This window comes from Scyliorhinus torazame, chromosome 9, assembly GCF_047496885.1.
Source record: "Scyliorhinus torazame isolate Kashiwa2021f chromosome 9, sScyTor2.1, whole genome shotgun sequence".
In the NCBI taxonomy this organism is placed as follows: Eukaryota; Metazoa; Chordata; class Chondrichthyes; order Carcharhiniformes; family Scyliorhinidae; genus Scyliorhinus; species Scyliorhinus torazame.
The window spans coordinates 102,085,647-102,104,946 of NC_092715.1; the positions used below are offsets into that span (position 1 = coordinate 102,085,647).

The window sequence follows — 19,300 nt, forward strand, 5'->3', positions numbered from 1 at the left end:
GCTGAACAAGGTCTTTAGGGACTTTTATAGGAAGCTGTACACTTCGGAACCCCCCAGGGACCGGGGAGGATGAGGCGATTCCTGGATGGACTTACCTTCCCAAGACTGGGGAGGGGGTTGGTGGACGGACTGGGGTCCCTGGTCAGGATCGAAGAGGTATTGGGAGGCCTGAAGGTCATGCAGTCGGGTAAAGCCCCGGGGCCAGACGGGTATCCGGTGGAGTTTTACAAAACATTTGTCGGGATAGTGGGGCCGGTGCTGGTCAGGGTCTTTAACGAGGCAAGAGACAGAGGGAGTTTACCTCCGAAGATGTCGCATGCCACCATCTCGCTCATTCTGAAACGGGATAAGGACCTGGAGGCTTGTGGGTCATACAGACCGATCTCTTTGATCAACATAGACGCCAAGTTACTGGCCAAGATCTTGGCGTCCAGAATTGAGGACTGTGTACCAGATGTAATTATGGAGGACCAAACCGGGTTTGTAAAGGGGAGGCAGCTGGTGGCCAACCTAAGAAGGCTGCTCAACATGATTATGATGCCCCCGGAGAGTAGGGAGGTAGAGATAGTGGTAGCCATGGATGCTGAAAAGGCTTTTGACTGGGTCGAGTGGGATTATCTGTGGGATGTACTAGGACGGTTCGGGTTCCGGGTGGGGTTCATCGACTGGGTAAGGCTACTGTATCAGGCCCCGGAGGCGAGTGAAAGGACGAACAGGATGACATCGGACTACTTTAGACTGCACCGTGGGACAAGACAGGGCTGCCCTCTCTCCCCACTGCTATTTGTGCTGGCCAAAGAGCCACTGGCAGTTGCACTGAGAGCTTCTAGGGGCTGGAAAGGGCTGGCCCGGAGGGGGGGGGGCGGGGGGGGCGGGCGGGCGGGCGGAGTGGAACATCGAGTCTCGTTATGCGCATACGATCTGCTGTTATATGTATCGGACCCAATGGTGGGGATGGACGGTATTATGGCAACCCTGAGGGAATTTGGCCGGTTCTCCGGATACAAACTGAACATGGCTAAGAGCGAGTTGTTTGTAATTCAGGCGAGGGGGCAGGAGAGTAGGCTGAAGGGGTTGCCGTTCAGGCTAGTGGGGGAGAGTTTCCGATATTTGGGGATTCAGGTGGCACGGGACTGGGGCAGGTTGCACAAGCTCAACCTGTCCCGACTGGTGGGAGGAGGTCCGGAGGTGGGATGCTGTCATTGGCGGGGAGGGTGCAGACTGTTAAGGTGATGATTCTCCCAGGGTTCTTGATTGTTTTTCGGTGTCTCCCCATCTTTATCCTGTGGTCCTTCTTTAAGAGGCTGAATAAAAGTATCCTGGGATTTGTCTGGGCAGGGAAGTCCCTGCGGGTGAAGAGGGTGATGCTTGAAAGGAACAAAGGAGAAGGGGGGGCTGACGTTGCCGAACTTCAGCAACGATTATTGGACGACCAACATAGCGATGAGAAAGAAATGGATGGTGGGTGCGGGGTCGGTTTGGGAGTGGGTGGAGGCTGCTTCGTGCAGGGGCACTAGCTTAGCAGCCCTGGTCACGGCGCCTCTGCCACTTTCGCCGGCACGGTACTCCACCAGCCCAATAGTGGTGGCGGCTCTTCGGATCTGGGGCCAGTGGAGGAGGCATGTAGCGGTGGTAAGAGCATCGGTGTGGACCCCAATCTGCGGCAACCACCGATTTGCCCCGGGGAACATGGACGGGGGGCATCAACTGTGGAGGAGGGCGGGGATTGTGAGGATGGGGGATCTGTTCCTGGAAGGGAGCTTTCCGAGCATGAGGGCGCTGGAGGAGAAGTTTGGGCTGACGAGAGGGAACGACTTTAGATACTTACAGGTGCGGGATTTTGTACGCAGACTGGTGCCGTCCTTCCCACGTCTCCCGCCGAAGGGGAGGGAGGAGAGGGTAGTTTCTAGGGGAGAGGTGGGAGAGGGTAGAGTCTCAGACGTCTACAAGGAACTAATAGAAGCTGAGGATACGCAGACCGAGGACCTGAGGCTTAAGTGGGAAGAGGAGCTCGGGGTTAGATGGAGGACGGTATCTGGGCAGAATCCCTGAGCAGAGTAAACACGACCGCTACGTGCGCCAGGCTCAGCTTGATCCAGTTTAAGGTCGGGCACCGGGCCCACATGACAGTGGCCCGGATGAGCAAATTCCTCGGGCTGGAGGACAAGTGAGCCAGATGCACCGGAGGGCCGGTTAACCATGTACACATGTTCTGGTCGTGCCCTAAACCCAGGGGGTATTGGCAGGGATTCGCAGATGTCATGTCCCGGGTATTGAAAACTGGGGTGGTAATGAGCCCTGAGGTGGCAATCTTTGGGGTTTCGGAGGACCAGGGAGTCCAGGAAGAGAGAGAGGCTGACGTTCTGGCCTTTGCTTCCCTGGTAGCCCGGCGACGAATACTGTTAGCATGGAGGGACTCAAAGCCCCCCGAGGGCTGAGGTATGGCTATCGGGCATGGAGGGCTTTCTTGGCCTAGAGAAAGTCAAGTTCGCCTTGAGAGGTTCGCTATTAGGGTTCGCCCGAAGGTGGCAGTTTTATTGACTTCTTTGCAGAGGGGTAAGTGTCAGCAGATAGGGGGGGTGGGGGCTAGGGTAGAGTAGAGTAGAGTAGGGGGATATTGAGGCAGGTTCTTGCGTGAAGAGAGCCATGGTTCGCACTATGACTTTTTTTTTGTTCTGTACAATGTCACTTTTTCTATATGCCGAAAATACCTTAATAAAATTGTTTGTTTAAAAAAAAAGACAGGATTGTCTCCTCCGAGCTTTAGGTCTCCCTGCTCCCTCTTACCAGTCTCCTGTGACTAAAGTCTATAGATTTTAGTTGGGTGACAGGATCGTTGGATGTGGAGCAAAAGATTAGCAAATGGGATTAAGATACAGATAAGCCATGATCTAACTAAATGGCAGAACAGGCTGAAGTGGCAGAATGGCCTACACTTGTTCCTATATTCTTATGTTCCTCTCTTCTGGGACTGCAGTGGGTGCCTGCAATTTCTTGCAGCAATGGCCTTCCGCTTCGTGACATAGATCCTATTGGAAGCCCACCCTGCACAGTAAATGACCTTTATGCCCAGGAAACAAGCTCAAGTACGTGATGGGCAGAAGTGCTGCCACTTCCCTCCTCCGGCAGAAGGAGGGAAATCCATTCCTTACTGTTTTGAATAAAAATACCAAGATTTCATATGTCAAAACAATTATTTTAGTTCTCCTCCCTCCTGTACTCTGATACCATGTATTACTTTGTGAGTGCCCAGCAACTTCCTGTGAAACCTCAGTTGATTATATTAACTGGTATGTGAGGAAGCACAGGCAAGAGTCTACATATTGTTTTTCTATCGTGCAGCATTGCAATGTGCCAGATCACCTTTTGCAAGTCACTGAGCTCTTCAGTTTAAATGATAACATTACTAAGACATTTTGATTCCTTTTATTTTGCCACATATTTCTCTAGTTCTTTATCAAGGTTATTAACTGGTGGTATGGAAACAGCTACTCCAAATATAACAACAATATATAGGTAACATTCTGACACTCTACTGAAGGAGGGCAAGTTAACATTTTTAAAGTATGTGTTCAATGGTTAAAGATACTCCTGTTCATAACTCAAATGTGAATGTTTGTTTTTTAGGTGGCACTGTTTTTTGATTCTATAAAGGAGCAGAGCTCTCAACTGAGATGCACCCAGCTTGCCCTGGAAAGCATTCAGAAGAACATCAGGTGGCTGGAGAGGAATCTGGATATTCTCAGGAGCTGGTTGCTGAATATAATTAAAAAACCATAAGGGATTTGACAGATTTATTTGCAGCTTATTTCTCTCATCTCCTTTCAATGGTTCCAGAATATCGGCTGTAACACACTTGTCAATGTGATTATTGTCATTGTTTAAGCAATGGTCATCAGGCTGTAGAAAGTGATACAGATAGGTTGTTGTGCAACACATGAATACTGTCTATCCCTGCAGTCATACGTTACTCTACAATCATGAAACAACATTAAAACAAAATCATGGCCTTTGTTTCACCTGTCAGCGGTACACAAGCCAAATACCCAGAAGCATTCATTTAAATCAATCATTTGTCCATAGTAAATGGAATATTTCCTTATTTATTCAGTACTTTGGGAGGTTATTTACATGAATATTCTGTATTGCAAAAATTCAGATTGTTTTCACAGTGGAGTCTTTATTTAAAATCTAGCCTATTTCAGTTTACAGTGCTTGAATCGTGTTTAAAAATAAATTATTTTCTCTTTACCAGAAACCAATCATTGCACACGGGCTCTGGGCCACTAAAAAGAAAATAGGAACTAATGTTTATGAAAGGACTTTTTAAAATTAGCCTTGAGGCAAATTTCTTCTGCAAACTCTTTGACGTAATTCAGTTCCTCCATTTTGTCCCACTTCTCTATCCTACGTTCAACAAATCCTTGTCATGGCTACTCTCGCTGCTTAGTTCCAACCGCCAACTGTTTTGAAGAAGGTCTCCACATATTGACAAAATTTAGGAGTTGCAGGCTTTGCTTATCAGAATCTATTCAAACACTTTTTTTATGTGATTCTTATGTGTTTACAAAACATTCCATGTTGAGGACAGTAAAATACTCAGCATATGCCACTTATGACATATTGTTGCTTTCTAATTGATGGAATAAACTGTTTGATTCTTACCCATTATGGTGTCTTTGTTTATGAATGAATTGTGGAAGGAAATTGTTTTCCTTTCAAGCCTCATGACACTTAAGAATATAAGAAATAGGAGCGGGAGAACTATGTCCCATCAAACCTGCTCCACCATTCAGTAAGATCATGTCTGACTTGGAGCTTCAACTCCACTTCCCTGCCAGCTCCTCATAACCTTGAAACACCAAGGGTGGGATACTCCGTCGGCTGACGCCGGAATCGGTAAACGCGATTGGGTGGAGAATAGGTTTTGCCTCGACAGCAGCGTAAATGTGTTCCAGAACGCTCATACAGTAAACGCAGTTGGTATATCATTAGCGGGCCTGACCCGGTATTCTCCGGGGCCTCCGCGATACTCCGCCTCCACTGGGGTGAATTCCCGATGGTGAAGTTCACTTTTGTGTTTAGAAATTGTGACACTGGCACCCTGGCTGATGAGGGGGAGAGAAAGGAGAGACGTGACCACGGGCTGCCGGGCTGGACACTGGCTTGGGGGGCCAGGAGGTGGGCTGTGGAGTTCTGTGCAGAACACCATTGTCACGGCCTGCAAGGCAGCCATGCCACTATGCAGGCAGCTAACGACCCACTGTGAACTTGGGGCCACAGGTCGTATGGGTAGCTCCTCAGGGCACCCTTAGGTGTCCTCTGGCTCCAGCCCATCAGTGGGATGGGCTCACTCCATCGCAACCAGTGCCATCTTGTTGGCTGGGATGAGTGTGTGTGGGGAGTGAAGTGTGTATACGTTGCTGCAGCTTGTCAGCCTTCCGAGTGTCAATCACGGACCTGGCGAATCCCACACCATTTTTCAATGGAATCGATTGTGTTCCACGTGGCACCGGTGCTAGCCCCTTCATGGTCGCTGAATAGGTCCAGGTGCGGCCCCAGTTTTGCTGTTGTGGAAGTCCACGAATCCTGTCCCCACAACGGAGAATCCCACCACAAAAAAGTAGAGCTTCTTAAATATCACAGAGGTTGTTGAGTGGCCTGAAGGAGACTTTTGATGTTCGCCAAAGCCTTCCACAGCTTTGGAAGATGTCACAGGGGAACTGGAAGGCTGGCACCCAGGGTAAGACAGGCCCTTGCTTTGCCAATACCATCATTGATCTAATGGTGGAGGCCGTCAGGGAGAAGAGGGAGGTTCCCTTTCTTGAAGGTGGCAGAGAAAGGCCACATTATCATGCAACAGGGGCACCTCCACCACTCTGACCTCTTACTCCTCCCCCAATGAGCTGCCTTCTTCTGGGCTCACCATCCTTAATCCCATCCCTTACTATGGGTTATGTTTTTGAGATTGCAACAGACCACCACAATGCTGAGACCCTCGCAGGAGGGACTTGGAGGGCACCACAAAACCACTGTGGATACAGTAGTTCACGAAGGCAGCTCACCACCACCTTCTCAAGGGCAATTAAGGATTGGGCAATAAATACTGGCCGAGTCATGAAGACCCACGTTCTGTGAAAGAATAAATAAATATCTAAAATTGTAACATTACCAAATTAAATTTATACTATCCAATGTCATGCGAGTACAAAATGCTGAAAAAGAAATAGGTTATTTTGGCTGAGATTTACTGCCATGCTGTGCCTGAAAGGTGCAGGGCGGCTGATAGAAGCCGGGAGACCCCGCTCCCAGGATCTACACGACTCGCAAAGCCTCGCAAAGATCTAACACAATCTCGTGAGACATTGCGATGTAAATCCCGCCGATTGTGAGCAGGATCACTTTTTCGCAAATCTGCATATTAAAATCAGTCAGCTGGTCTCACTTTAATGTGCAAATTCCTGAGACACTCAGTGATTTGATCTCCACAGCCTTCTGTGGCACAGAGTTCCACAGATTCACCACCCTCTGGCTGAAGAAATTCCTCCTCATCTCTGTTTTAAAGGATGGTCCCTTCCAGCTGAGGCTGTGCCCTCTGGTTCTAGTTTTTCCTACTTGTGGAAACATCCTCTCCACGTCCACTCTATCCAGGCTCGCAGTTTCAATATGATCCTCCTCATCCTTCCTTCTAAACTTCAACGAGTACAGACCCAGAGTCCTAAACCGTTTTTCATATGACAAACTCTTAATTCCAGGCATCATTCTTGAGAACCTCATCTGGATCCTTTCCAAGGCCAGCGCATTCTTCCTTTGATACAGGCCCAAAACTGCTCACAATAATCCAAATTGGGTCTGACCAGAGCCTGATACAGCCTCAGATGGACATCCCTGCTCTTGTATTCCAGCTCTGGCACATGAATGCTAACATTGCATGTGTCTTCCTAATTGTCGACTGAACCTGCATGTTAACCTTAAGAGAATCTTGAACGAGGACTCCCAAGTCCCTTTCCTGAGCCTTTTCCCATTTAGAAAATAGTTTACGCCTCCATTCTTCCTACTAAAGTGCATAACCTCACACTTTTCCACATTGTATTCCATCTGCCATTTCTTTGCCCACTCCCCTAGCCTGCGGAGTCTGCACGTTCTCCCCACGTCTGTGTGAGTTTGCTCCGGGTGCTCCAGTTTCCTCCCACAAATCCAGAAAGATGTGCTTGTCAGGTGAATTGGATATTCTGAATTCTCCCTCCGTGTACCCGAACAGGCGCCATGGTGTGGCGACTAGGCGATTTTCACAGTAACTTCATTGCAGTGTTAATGTAAGCATAATTTTGAAAAAAATAATCTTTATCGTCACAAGTAGGCTTACATTAATACTGCAATGAAGTTACTGTGAAAGTCGCCGAGTCGCCACACCATGGTGCTTGTTCGGGTACACTGAGGGAGAATTCAGAATGTCCAAATTACCTAATAGCACGTCTTTCAGGACTTGTGGGAGGAAACCCACGCAGACATGGGGGAACATGCAGACTCCGCACACAGTGACCCAAGCCAGGAATCGAACCTGCGACCCTGGCGCTGTGAAGTCATAGTGCTAACCACTATGCTACCGTGCTGCCCCACGTTACTAGAACATACAGTGCAGAAGGAGGCCATTCGGCCCATCGAGTCTGCACCGACCCACTTAAGCCTCACTTCAACCCTATCCCCCGTAACCCAATAACCCCTCCTAACCTTTTTGGACACTAAGGGCAATTTAGAATGGCCAATCGAACTAACCTGCACGTCTTTGGACTGCGGGAGGAAACTGGAGTGTAGCCACCTGGGTTGGCCAACTCCCAATGTAAAATGAAGAACAGCAAAGGCTGCAGGGAAATTCAGCCAACACAGGCAGAAACCAGCAGGTGCAGGTTACTCTGGATTAAACTCTGCAAAAGCCCAGACAGCATCGATACAAGCAGCCATCTACAGACTGATGAGCGATCCCTGGGAACAATCGCAACATTTGGGACAAACAAAGCTAAGCCAGACTCCCTGGAGCCAGCAGGAGCCAACACAAAAGAGGTTAACGGGCACCTCAAGACCGCCCATCGATCAGGGAACAGCTCCAGTATTGGAGAAATCGAACCAAGCGATTGGAACGAAGTCCAATCACTTGGAACCAGGTACAGGGTCCGCCCCGAAAGGCGGGAAGCCCCTGGGGACTATAAAGTTAAGCCCTCAAGTTCAAATCGTTCTTCTTGACCGGGTCACTCAGCAACGCGAACCAACCTTGACCGTGACCGGTTCAACTGCCGCCGATATCCAGTAAGTCTTAAGTCAACGCTCGCTACGACATAGGCGCTCCTAGCTACCAATCCGTACCAACTTCGAATCCCACAGACTCAGAACCCGAACGAAAGGCCATTTGTTTCCCTGACCTGGTGGGCCAGTCCGAAGTTAAGTATAGGCCTGTTAGTTGTAGAAGTAGCTTAGGCGTAGAATTTGTGCATGAGTAGCAATTACTGTGTATAATAAATCTGCTTTGATTTGAATCTTACTAATCGGTGTATTGAGTTATTGTATTACTTGAACTTGAACGTCGTGGCGGTATTATAAAGATACCTGGCGACTCGAGAGCAAAGGTTATAAAACAGCCAATTGAACCAACCAAAAGTTAGCAACATATTACTGGCGCCATCTGACAGGACCCGAACTAGAAGTGGCTTAACCACTCCGGGAGAACCCAAAGATTTGAATTAGAGATCCAATTAGGAACAGAAAACCACAAATGTTCAAGCAGTTCTGATCAATCCTCATAATTCGGAAGTGTGTTAAATGCATGCGTAACTAACAGGACTATAAGGTAAACTGATAGATTTTTTGTTGCGACAAAACTATCGGGAGTTTGTATTTCGGAAATTAGCGAAAGCTGTACCCGTATTTGCCTTAGTTCCCCTGTTCCAAATTTAAAAGAAGTATTCAGATAAGAAAGATGGCAATGCTGGCAATGCAGCGCCTCATGAACCCAGAAGAATTTGCGGTTGCAGCGACCGGCAGCAGTAGAGTAGGTCAGTGTCCCGTATGGGAGGAAGAAATCAGGGAGAACCTCAAAGGGAAAGGATGGCCCCTTTGGACCAAATTCTGTAGCAATGAGGAAACAGGTCCCGGGAGTATTGGACATACTTGGTGGGTGAACCTGAGCGAAATTCACAAGAAGAGCTTAGTGAAAGCTCGCAATCCGATGGCAATCGTGTCCTGCTTGGCATAATTGCGAGGCACAGAGGAGGTCGTTAGGACGCTCCGGAAAGAGATACAAGGCATACATCGAATGAGCAAGGTCGATGTTAGTGAGGTAGAAAGAGAGAATGTAGAGTTAAGGAGGAAGTTGGCAGCAAAAGACGGAGAGGTGGATGATGCCAAGTGGGCACTCCAGTCTTGTCTGGCACACTTAAGCAGCTTCCAGTCCCAGTATGAAAAGGCCTATCAGGACACGCAACATGCAGTCCTGGTACGAGAAGAAACCGAGAAGCAGGTAGAAGCATTGCAGAGGCAGTGTAGTGACCTGAAGGCAGCGTTAAGAGCACTCCATGCTGCCACCACGGAGCAAAGATAAAGCTCGTTAGACCACGCAAAGTGCCGGAAGCAGATTGAAGAGCTGCAATCGCTGCTTTCAGTTCAAAAAGGATTCCAGGAAACCTTCGGAGCAAAATTAGATGAGGAAGACAGCCCTGATTGGGAAGAGTTGAATGAGACAGCGCAGAGGTATGTTCAGGGAACATGTGCACAGGGAAAGCCCCAAAAGAGGAAAGCGCCCCAACCCCCCACAGAGCAGATAGTTCAGGCTCCAATGAACCCAGTCACCACCCACCGCACAGCCACATCGGATGATACGGAATTTCTGTACACCACCCCCTTAACAGTGACCCAATTACGGGACGCGTGCGACAAAATCACACCGTTCCTCCCCCCCTCAGACCCCCACCATTTCTTTGCCAGAGTAAAGCAGCAGGTGACCATGTACGGCCTGGATGAGCGAGAGCACGTGAAGCTCACAGTTTTGAGTCTATACCCTTCGGTCGTAGCAGCCCTTCCCGACCCACAGAATGTAGGAGGAGGCACCCTTGCAGAAATACATACCGCGGTCATAGACGCGATCGGGTATAACCGGGGTGACCCCGTAGATGGCCTCAATAAATGTAGGGAAAAGAAAACCTAGCACCTCACAGCGTTTGCTGGATGCCTGTGGACCACTTTGCAGCAGGTTTTGGAGACTTAGACCGTGCCCATTTGTCCCCAGACAACATGGCCAAATGGACCCGCACCCTTATCTCCCATGCCACAGAAACAGGACAAAAAGCTTGTGCGAATTATGATCCCTCAGAGGAGGCTCATAATGAGAAATGGGTAGTAAAAAGATTGTCCCGCGCCTGGGAGAAGTCTGTACAAAACAAACCCGCAGTTAAAAATCCCAAAGGAAAGCAGGCTGACGCAGACATACAAGCAGTTAAAACACACCAGAACCCCGCATGGGTAAATGAAGGAAAGAACAGCCCTCCACAAAAGTCACAGGAGTGTTACAACTGTGGACAGTTGGGACACTTTGCAAGGGAATGCAATGCCCCACGAAAGCCACAGAGAGCCCAGCAGACGGGCACTCTAAGTAAGAATAAGACAGAGCCCATACATAGCGTGAGCACCCGTTCAGATCAGGCGGACCTGAACGGAATAGACTGATGGTGTTCGGGCTCCCCCAGTTGGGTCTGCGACACCCTTTGGGATAGGTCCGGACGACCGGTAGTTGCAGCGAAGATACGGGGACAGCCCATTGAGTTTCTCTGGGACACAGGAGGGTCCTGCACCACAATAAATTCCTCCACCATGTTCCAAAAGGACACGTGGCCCACTACAGCCACCATCACCCTCAGTGGCTTTACAGGCCACTCACAGCAGGGACACATCACAGCCCCTGTACCCATTCAAATCAGCAACATCACCATCAAGCACCCCATAGTTTTAGTTGACCTGCCCCACAGCAGAACACAGTCTGGGAATCGATTTTATGAATTCCCACAATCTATCCTTTGATCCAGTCAACTAGTGTGTCTGGAACATGGCAAAATCTTCAAAAGCCCCCGCAACGCTCATAATAGGATAATACGCTAACAAAATTAGCGCAGTAGGCGAATTTTGGTTTAACCCGACTACACTTAGCACGGACAAGCAGGTTAGGGCAGTCCTGGAAAAGAACAGGGCAGCATTCGCGACCCACAAACACGACTGTGGCCGGATGACTGGTTCAGTACAAATCACAGGACCTGACCCTAGACCCCAAAAACAGTATGGATTTCCCCAAGAGGCAGAGGGAGAAATCTCAAAAGTAATCGACAGCGTATTAGAGCAGGGCGTACTTAGATCAGTAGCCTCCACTAATAATACCCCGATTTGGCCAGTGAGAAAGCCCGATGGATCATGGCGACTGACCATCGATTACCGGGAACTCAACAAAATCACCCCCGCAGCAGCCCCCACAGTAGCCACAAGTCCCGAGACCATGCTCAAGCAGGGACTCAATTCCCGATACTTTACGGTTTTGGATATCAGTAATGGATTCTGGTCCATTCCATTGGCAAAGGCGTGCCAGTACAAATTTGCCTTCACCTTTAAAAATCAACAGTACAGGTGGACATGCCTGCCACAAGGATTCCACAACTCACCCTCCATTTTCCACCGACAGCTGGCAAATGGTTTATCAAAATTTTGTCGCCCCGAATTGTCTGGTCCAGTACGTAGACGACCTACTACTGCAGACAGACACCAAGGAAGAGCACATTGAGCTTCTGTCCGAACTCCTGGAACTCCTACAAGCAATTGGATGTAAAGTTAACCCCAAAAAGACCCAGATGATGGAAAATAAGGTGATATATTTGGGTACAATTATCACACATGGTAAACGCGAGATCGAGCACAAAAGGATTGACTCGCTTGCTAAATTTCCCCTTCCCCAGAACGTTTCAGCCCTCCGGTCATTTCTAGGACTGGTTGGCTATTGCCGAAACCACATTGACGGTTTCGCCAGCAAGGCAGCACCCCTCTCAGACCTCCTAAAGAAAGGAGCCCAGTGGGAATGGCTTGCGCAGCATACTGATGTTGTGGATGCGTTGAAAAGAGCACTCATAGCAGGCCCCCGCACTACAAGTTCCAGACCCGCTTTCCCCCTATGCGATAGAGGTAGCAAGCACAGACCGCACCCTTTCGGCCGTGCTCCTTCAGGAACGGCACGAACAGTTAAGGCCCGTGGCTTACGCCTCCAGAGTTTCAGATGCTGTGGAGCAGGGATTTTCAGCCTGTGAAAGGCCCCTGCTCGCAGTATTCTGGGCAGTACAGTATTTTTCGTACATTACCGGACTGAACCCCATCACAATCCTCACAGAACACACCCCCACCCATCTTTTACTGGACGGACGACTCAAGGACGGTAGTTAGTCAGATAAGAGCAGCCAGGTGAACCCTTCTTTTGCAGGGACTGGACATCACTGTTAAAAAGGACAAAGATCCACACTTTTTTAGCCGACAACTTACAGTACCCTGGAACCCCCCCACGAATGTGAAATTATATCTCCACGCCACAACACAGGCCCCTTTATTGCTAAAATACCCCCCAGAAAGATAGGTAGTTCACCCCAGAGCCTCAAGCACAGAGGCACCTGCGAATCCATAAAGATATATGTGGATGGATCTTCCACAACATTAGAAGGGAAGCGCATAACAGGATGCGGTATTTATGTCGAGGATGCGCAGGGACGCGCCCTAGAAGAAATAGCAATAAAACTTCCAGGACACTTAGGCGCACAGGCGGCAGAACTTGCGGCCATCGCATACATAGTGGAACACCCAGATTCCTTCCCCAGCCCAGCAGACATATATTCGGACAGCCTCTATGTCTTCAACAGCCTTACGGAATTGCTAACGCTGTGGAAAACAAGAGGATTTGTTTCCGCAGACGGAAAACCCCTCCCTTCAGCCCCATTGCTCCGTCACACTTTAGAGCGAGCACAGAACAGGACTTTTGGGATAGTCAAAGTTCGTAGTCACCATCGTTCCTCCCCCCCTGGAAATGTAAAAGCCGACGCACTGGCTAAAGCAGGTTCCAGGCACGGATATTTTTGGACACCCCCCGAAAGCGCACCAGTGAATGCAGTTCAGGTCTCGCAGACTAATATCGAGGATTTAGTGCAGGCCCAGAAGCAGGACAGCAATCTCAGGGAGATTTTGAAAGGAAAATATCCAGCCCCCTATGAGAGGTTTAAAAATGCCCTGACCACACATGACAGTGTGGTGTTAAAAGACACCCTTTATGTGGTTCCTGAACAGGACAGGAATCAACTGATTTGTTTATTCCATGACAGTCATGGACATCAGGGAATCAATCCCACTACAGCCCACCTCAGGCAGCTCTGCTGGTGGCCGAGTTTAAAGGACGATGTAAATCACTACATTGAGAATTGCCTTATCGGTGCCCAGAACAACCCGGACCGATATGCCAAAAAGGCTCAGCTCAGTCACACCCGACCCGTTAATGGCCCCTGGACTAACCTCCAGATTGATTATATTGGACCATTGCCCCCTTGCAGGAATGGTTATAAATATGTACTCGTGGTGATAGACACGTTTACAAAATGGGTGGAAGCATTCCCATCCAGAACAAACACGGCAAAGACCACAGCCAAGATTTTAACCCACCACATCTTTACGAGATGGGGACTCCCCCGCAGTATTGAATCCGACCAAGGTTCCCATTTTACGGGACGTGTCATGAAGAATGTCCTCACGATATTTGGCATTACCCAAAACTTCCACATTGCATACCACCCCCAGTCAAGTGGTATTGTGGAGCGCATGAATCGGACTCTAAAATCAACCCTCAGAAAAATGGTCCAGCAAAACAACACCACTTGGGACTCAGTCCTCCCCTTTGCGCTGATGTTTCTGCGAAACACGGTTTCCACATCCACAGGTTACACCCCACACACCCTCATGACCGGATGCCCCATGAAAGGCACAGAATTTTTATTAGGATTAGATTTGACCAGCCCCGAAGTGACGACCCTCACACACGAGAAAGCAGTAGAACAATTAGTGGCGAATGTTAAAACGGCTCAGCTAGCAGCCGCAGTGAAATTGGGCACAAGAAAGAAACAGAGCAAGGCCTGTTTCGATAAGACAGTGCATGCGATGGAGTTCAGTGTAGGACAGCAAGTCATGCTCTCCGTATATAACCCCAGCACATTCCTGTCATCTAAGTATTCGGGTCCGTACTCCATTGCGGACAAAGTAAGCCCTTCCATCTACAAAATAAAGTACCCCAACGGTAAGACTGCGTGGTTCCATATCAACCAGCTGAAGGCATATGGAACACAGTCTAACCACGCACACCACGTCATGCTCGACGCAGCAGACCACGCCCCGCCCACAGCCAACGTAACCCTACCCTCCCCCAACACATCCAGCCCAGCCACGGACTCAACCTCGACTCCACCCCCAAAATATACACTCCGCCCCGGAACGCCCACAGACAGCAGCAGCAACGACAGCGACTGTGACTCAGACAATAGCCACAGCACACCTCCCTACTATTCCCATGCAACAGGACCGACACCCAGCGATTCTGACCACGATTCGAGTGATCCCTTCATGATCACTTTCCTAAACAAACCCCACCACCGACCACCGACCTACAATGACGACCCCGATTCCGTCCCCATGTTTTAAAAGAAACCGCTTGGGAGAAAACGGTGTCCTTTCTGACACCACCCTTCTGACACCCACTGGCAGTCTGAGAAACTAGTTTGGCCAGACGCTAGTTCAGTGGAACTAGTTTGTCCGCAGAGACTTGTTAATGTCCCAGACGCCAGTTCAGAGGAACTCGTCTGTCGCTGGAAACACAGACCCCCGTTCATAACTGCTCTTCTGGTTCGAAGGAAGAACCAATACGTCAACCCCCCACGATGACTACATTTCTTGCCCGTTCTTGTCGGTTGCTCAGGCAGTGGAGAAACGGCATTGGGACCCGCCCTGCCTGGGAACCCCCCCCTCTGGTCAGCTACGCTCGGGTAGGGCACACACGGCATTGGTCGCCGTCCTACCTGGGGACTCCATCCAAATCGTACCCGTCGCAGCCCATACGCACCTCATTTCGGAAAGTTTTGTTCAAAAAGTTTTCTTTTGTTTTCAGGTGACCCTTAGGTTGCCAACTTTATGCTATTTACATCCTCAAACATTTGGATGGTAAATCGCACAGTCTGCGAGACGGCTCGCACTGGTTCATTATTTGTAAGTGTGTCTTGTCTTGAAATTCGGTTTTTGGAGAAAAAAAATGAGGGAGTCACACATAGTGACCAATTATAAAGGGAGTAATTGGCACTAAAGGACAGACAGGCTATCATACGAGATATTAAACCAAGATAGTAACAGACACTATGCTTGATCACACAGGACTCCAGAAGCTCCAGGACCAGAGAAGAGAAGTGAAAGAAGAAGAACCATGAGGACATCCTCCGCGTGGCTCATAACCCTAATGGACATTTGGTTGCGCGCAAACGCGAACCCCCCGACCTCAACTCCCCCAGCCATTAATGATTCCCTTCCCCACAGTACCCAGAGCCCAGTCACAAGCGACACCACACCATCTTGGTGTGACAGGTTTAGAACCTGGTACTCCCTGTCCTAGGTGATAGAATCCCTATTGGTATTGGCGATACTCTGCTGCATCGTGCCGACTATTCGTCTGAGAAAATGGAGAAGGAGAGCCTACAGCGCTCGCACCCCGGTATATAGAATAAGATCCCCTATTTTCGGATACGACCAGACCCCCGACCCCCGCGATCTATAATAAAAAGCATTCGTTTGCGATTTGTTGTAAATAAAGAGATGTTCATGAGCAATTGTACAATCCTGACCTTGACTGCCAAGCCAGAAAATGTGTATAAAACTGCTATGATTTTGTTTGTATGGTTTAGGAAGTTAGTGTGATGAAATGTTTGAGTGAGTGTAGTTTATTAAGGATAGTTAGAGGTTCCGATTTTCTTGTTTTGTAATGTTTGACATAGTGCCCCTCAGAATTGTCAGTTAAAATTTTTTTGCATAGTTATGGTCAGTGTAGAGGCCATAGAAGAGTGCTTGCCGGGTCAGGGAATGAAAACCAACACAGTTATGTGATCCTTCACGCTTCGCGTTAGGGTCACAAGGAGGGTGTGTAGCCACCTGGGTTGGCCAACTCCCGATGTAAAATGGAGAACAGCAAAGGCTGCAGGGAAATTCAGCCAACACAGGCAGAAACCAGCAGGTGCAAGTTACTGTGTATTAAACTCTGCAAAAGCCCAGACACAATCGATACAAGCAGCCATCTGCATAATAATGTAGCAGCCATCTACATACTGATGAGCGATCCCCAGGAACAATCGCAACATTTGGGACAAACAAAGCTAAGCCAGGCTCTCCGGCGCCAGCTGGAGCCAACACAAACGAGGTTAACGGGCACCTCAAGACCGTCCATCGATCAGGGAACCGCTTCAGTATTGGAGAAATTGAACCAAGCGATTGGAACAAAGTCCAATCACTTGGAACCAGGTACAGGGTCCGCCCCGAAAGGCGGGAAGCCCCGGGGGACTGTAAAGTTAAGCCCCCAAGTTCAAATCGTTCTTCTTGACCGGGTCACTCAGCAACGCGAACCAACCTTGACCGTGACCGGTTCAACTGCCGCCGATATCCAGTAAGTCTTAAAGTCAACGCTCGCTACGAGATAGGCGCTCCTAGCTACCAACCCATACCAACTTTGAATCCCGCAGACTCAGAACCTGAACGAAAGGCCATTTGTTCCCCTGACCTGGTGGGCCTGTCCGAAGCTAAGTAGAGGCTTGTTAGTTGTAGAAGTAGCTTAGACGTAGAATTTGTGCATGAGTAGCGATTACTGTGTATAATAAATGTGCTTTGATTTGAATCTTATTAATCGGTGTATTGAGTTATTGATCATTACTTGAACTTGAACCTCGTGGCGGTATCATAAAGATACCTGGCGACTCGAGAGCAAAAGTTATAAAACAGAGTCAATTGAACCAACCAAAAGTTAGCAACAGGAGCACCCGGAGGAAACCCACGCAGACAAGGGGAGAATGTGCAGACTCCTCACAGACAGTGACCCAGCGGGGAATCGAACTTGGGATACTGGCGCTGTGAAGCCACAGTGCTAGGCACTTGTGCTACCATGCAGCCCGTTAACTGCCTGTTGTGACACTAATAAAAATTATTATTATTATTAACTTTGACGACTAATTTCTTTTAAAAAATATATTTTTTATTCTCCTTTTTCACATTTTCTCCCAAATGTATACCCAACAATAAATAATAATCAGTAACGAATGTAATGTCAATCCCCATATCAATAACAATGATCCCATCCTCCCACCAAACCCAAACATTGGACCGCATGTTAACATAAACAAATGACAAAAAGGAATGAGGAATCACCCATAGTCACCATTAACACATACAGTCCCCTCGCACCAAATCTCCCAGCCCCCAACATCCCTAATGTTCGATGTAATCCAATTCTCGAAAGTGCATAACGAATTACGCCCATGAATTGTAGAACCCCTCCATCCTTCCCTTCAGTTCAAATTTGACCTTTTCAAGTGTAATGAATTCCAGCAGGTCCCCCCGCCACGCCAGGGCACAGAGTGGAGAGGTTGATCTCCACCCTAACAGGATCCACCTTCGGGCGATCAACGAGGCGAAAGCTACAACATCTGCCTCAGCGCCCGTTTCCAACCCCGGCTGGTCCGACACCTCGAAAATGGCGTCCCGAGGGCCCGGGTCTAGTTTCACGTGCAACACTTCAGAGATTACCCTAAACACTTCCTTCCAGTAATCCTCCAGCTTTGGACAGGACCAAAACATATGAACGTGGTTTGCGGCCCCCCCCCCCCCCCCCCCCGCCCCCCACCACCCCCCACGTTCACACACATCTTCTACCCCCTCAAAGAGCCGGCTCACCCTCGCCCTTGTAAGGTGCGCTCTATACACCTTCAGCTGTATCAACCCCAACCTCGCACACAAGGTGGAAGCGTTCACCCTCCGGAGCACCTCACACCAGAACCCCTCCTCCATATCCTCTCCCAACTCTTCCTCCCACTTTGTCTTGATCCCTTCTAGCGGCGCCTTCTCATCCTCCAAAATAGCCCCGTAAACCACCGATACTACCCGCTTCTCCAGTCCCCCTGTCGTCAGCACCTCCTCCAGCAATGTGGAAGTCGGCTCTACTGGGAAGCTCTGTATCTTCTTTCTGGCAAAGTCTCGAACCTGCATGTATCTGAATATTTCCCCCTGCACCGGCCCATATGTGGTAAACACCACGAGTGATATATTGCATGTATTACAGCACTGCCCGTGTATTACAGGTACTACGTAAATCCTTGCCTGCTGGCTCCTCCCAGCAGGTGGTGTATAAAAGTGTATGCTCTCCTGCGCTGTTTCCATTCTGGTTCCAGCTGCAGGACGCACAACATCTTGTGCAATAAAGCCTCGATTGTTTCACCATTCTCGTCTCGTGGTAATTGATGGTACATCAATTTATTGCACAAGATTTTAAAATATGGACTTCCTAATCAAGCCTGATCGCCTGCAGCTGAGCCCTCCCGCAGCCAACGCCACGTCCACCTTTGACCACTGGCTAGCCTGCTTCGAAGGCTACCTCAGAGCAGCCACTGAAGAACTCTTGGATCCACAGAAGCTCCAAGTCCTTTACTCACGGTTGAGCCCTGAAATCTTTCCCCTCATCCGGGTGCGCCCACCTACACAGAAGCGATGACGCTCCTAAAGGGACATTACATTAAACCGGTGAATCAAGTGTACGCCAGGCACCTGCTGGCCACGAGTCGGCAACTCCCAGGGGAAACTGTGTACGGTTTCTTGCGGGCCCTACAGATTGCCCAAGTATTATTTTTGTGGACAGAGCAAATACCCCAGGCAGCGCTGCCCGGCGCGGAGCGCGACCTGCAATGGGTGTGGGAAGAAGGGACACTTTTGTTTCTGTTTGCCAGGCCCGGTCGGTCGCAGCTGTTTCCAGGCCCGGCACTTCTACACCCCTCCACATGCGATCCAGGGGCGCCGCCATCTTCTCGACCGCAAGCCACGTGCGGCCCATGGGCACCGCCACCTTCGGTGCCATTTTGGACCGCGCCTCAGGATCCCTGCTCATCTGGCCGTTCGCTGCCTACTGATATCTCCGCCACCGCTGACCAGCCCGGGACCTCCCAATATCTTCCGC

General features: G+C 49.3%; 1 protein-coding gene and 1 long non-coding RNA gene across 3 annotated transcripts in view; one reads left to right on the forward strand and one right to left on the reverse strand.

The window, feature by feature from the left end:
- Positions 1-4,668, forward strand: part of erap2 (endoplasmic reticulum aminopeptidase 2) — a 105,337-nt gene extending 100,669 nt beyond the window's left edge. For both annotated transcript variants that reach the window (XM_072516345.1, XM_072516344.1), the window contains exon 19: positions 3,628-4,668. In XM_072516345.1, the coding sequence (XP_072372446.1) occupies positions 3,628-3,780 (153 nt within the window). In that variant the 3' untranslated portion in view covers positions 3,781-4,668. The remainder of the gene's footprint in view (positions 1-3,627) is intronic.
- LOC140429406 (uncharacterized) overlaps positions 1-19,300 on the reverse strand; it is a 28,468-nt gene that overhangs the window by 6,438 nt on the left and 2,730 nt on the right. The window lies entirely within an intron of this gene.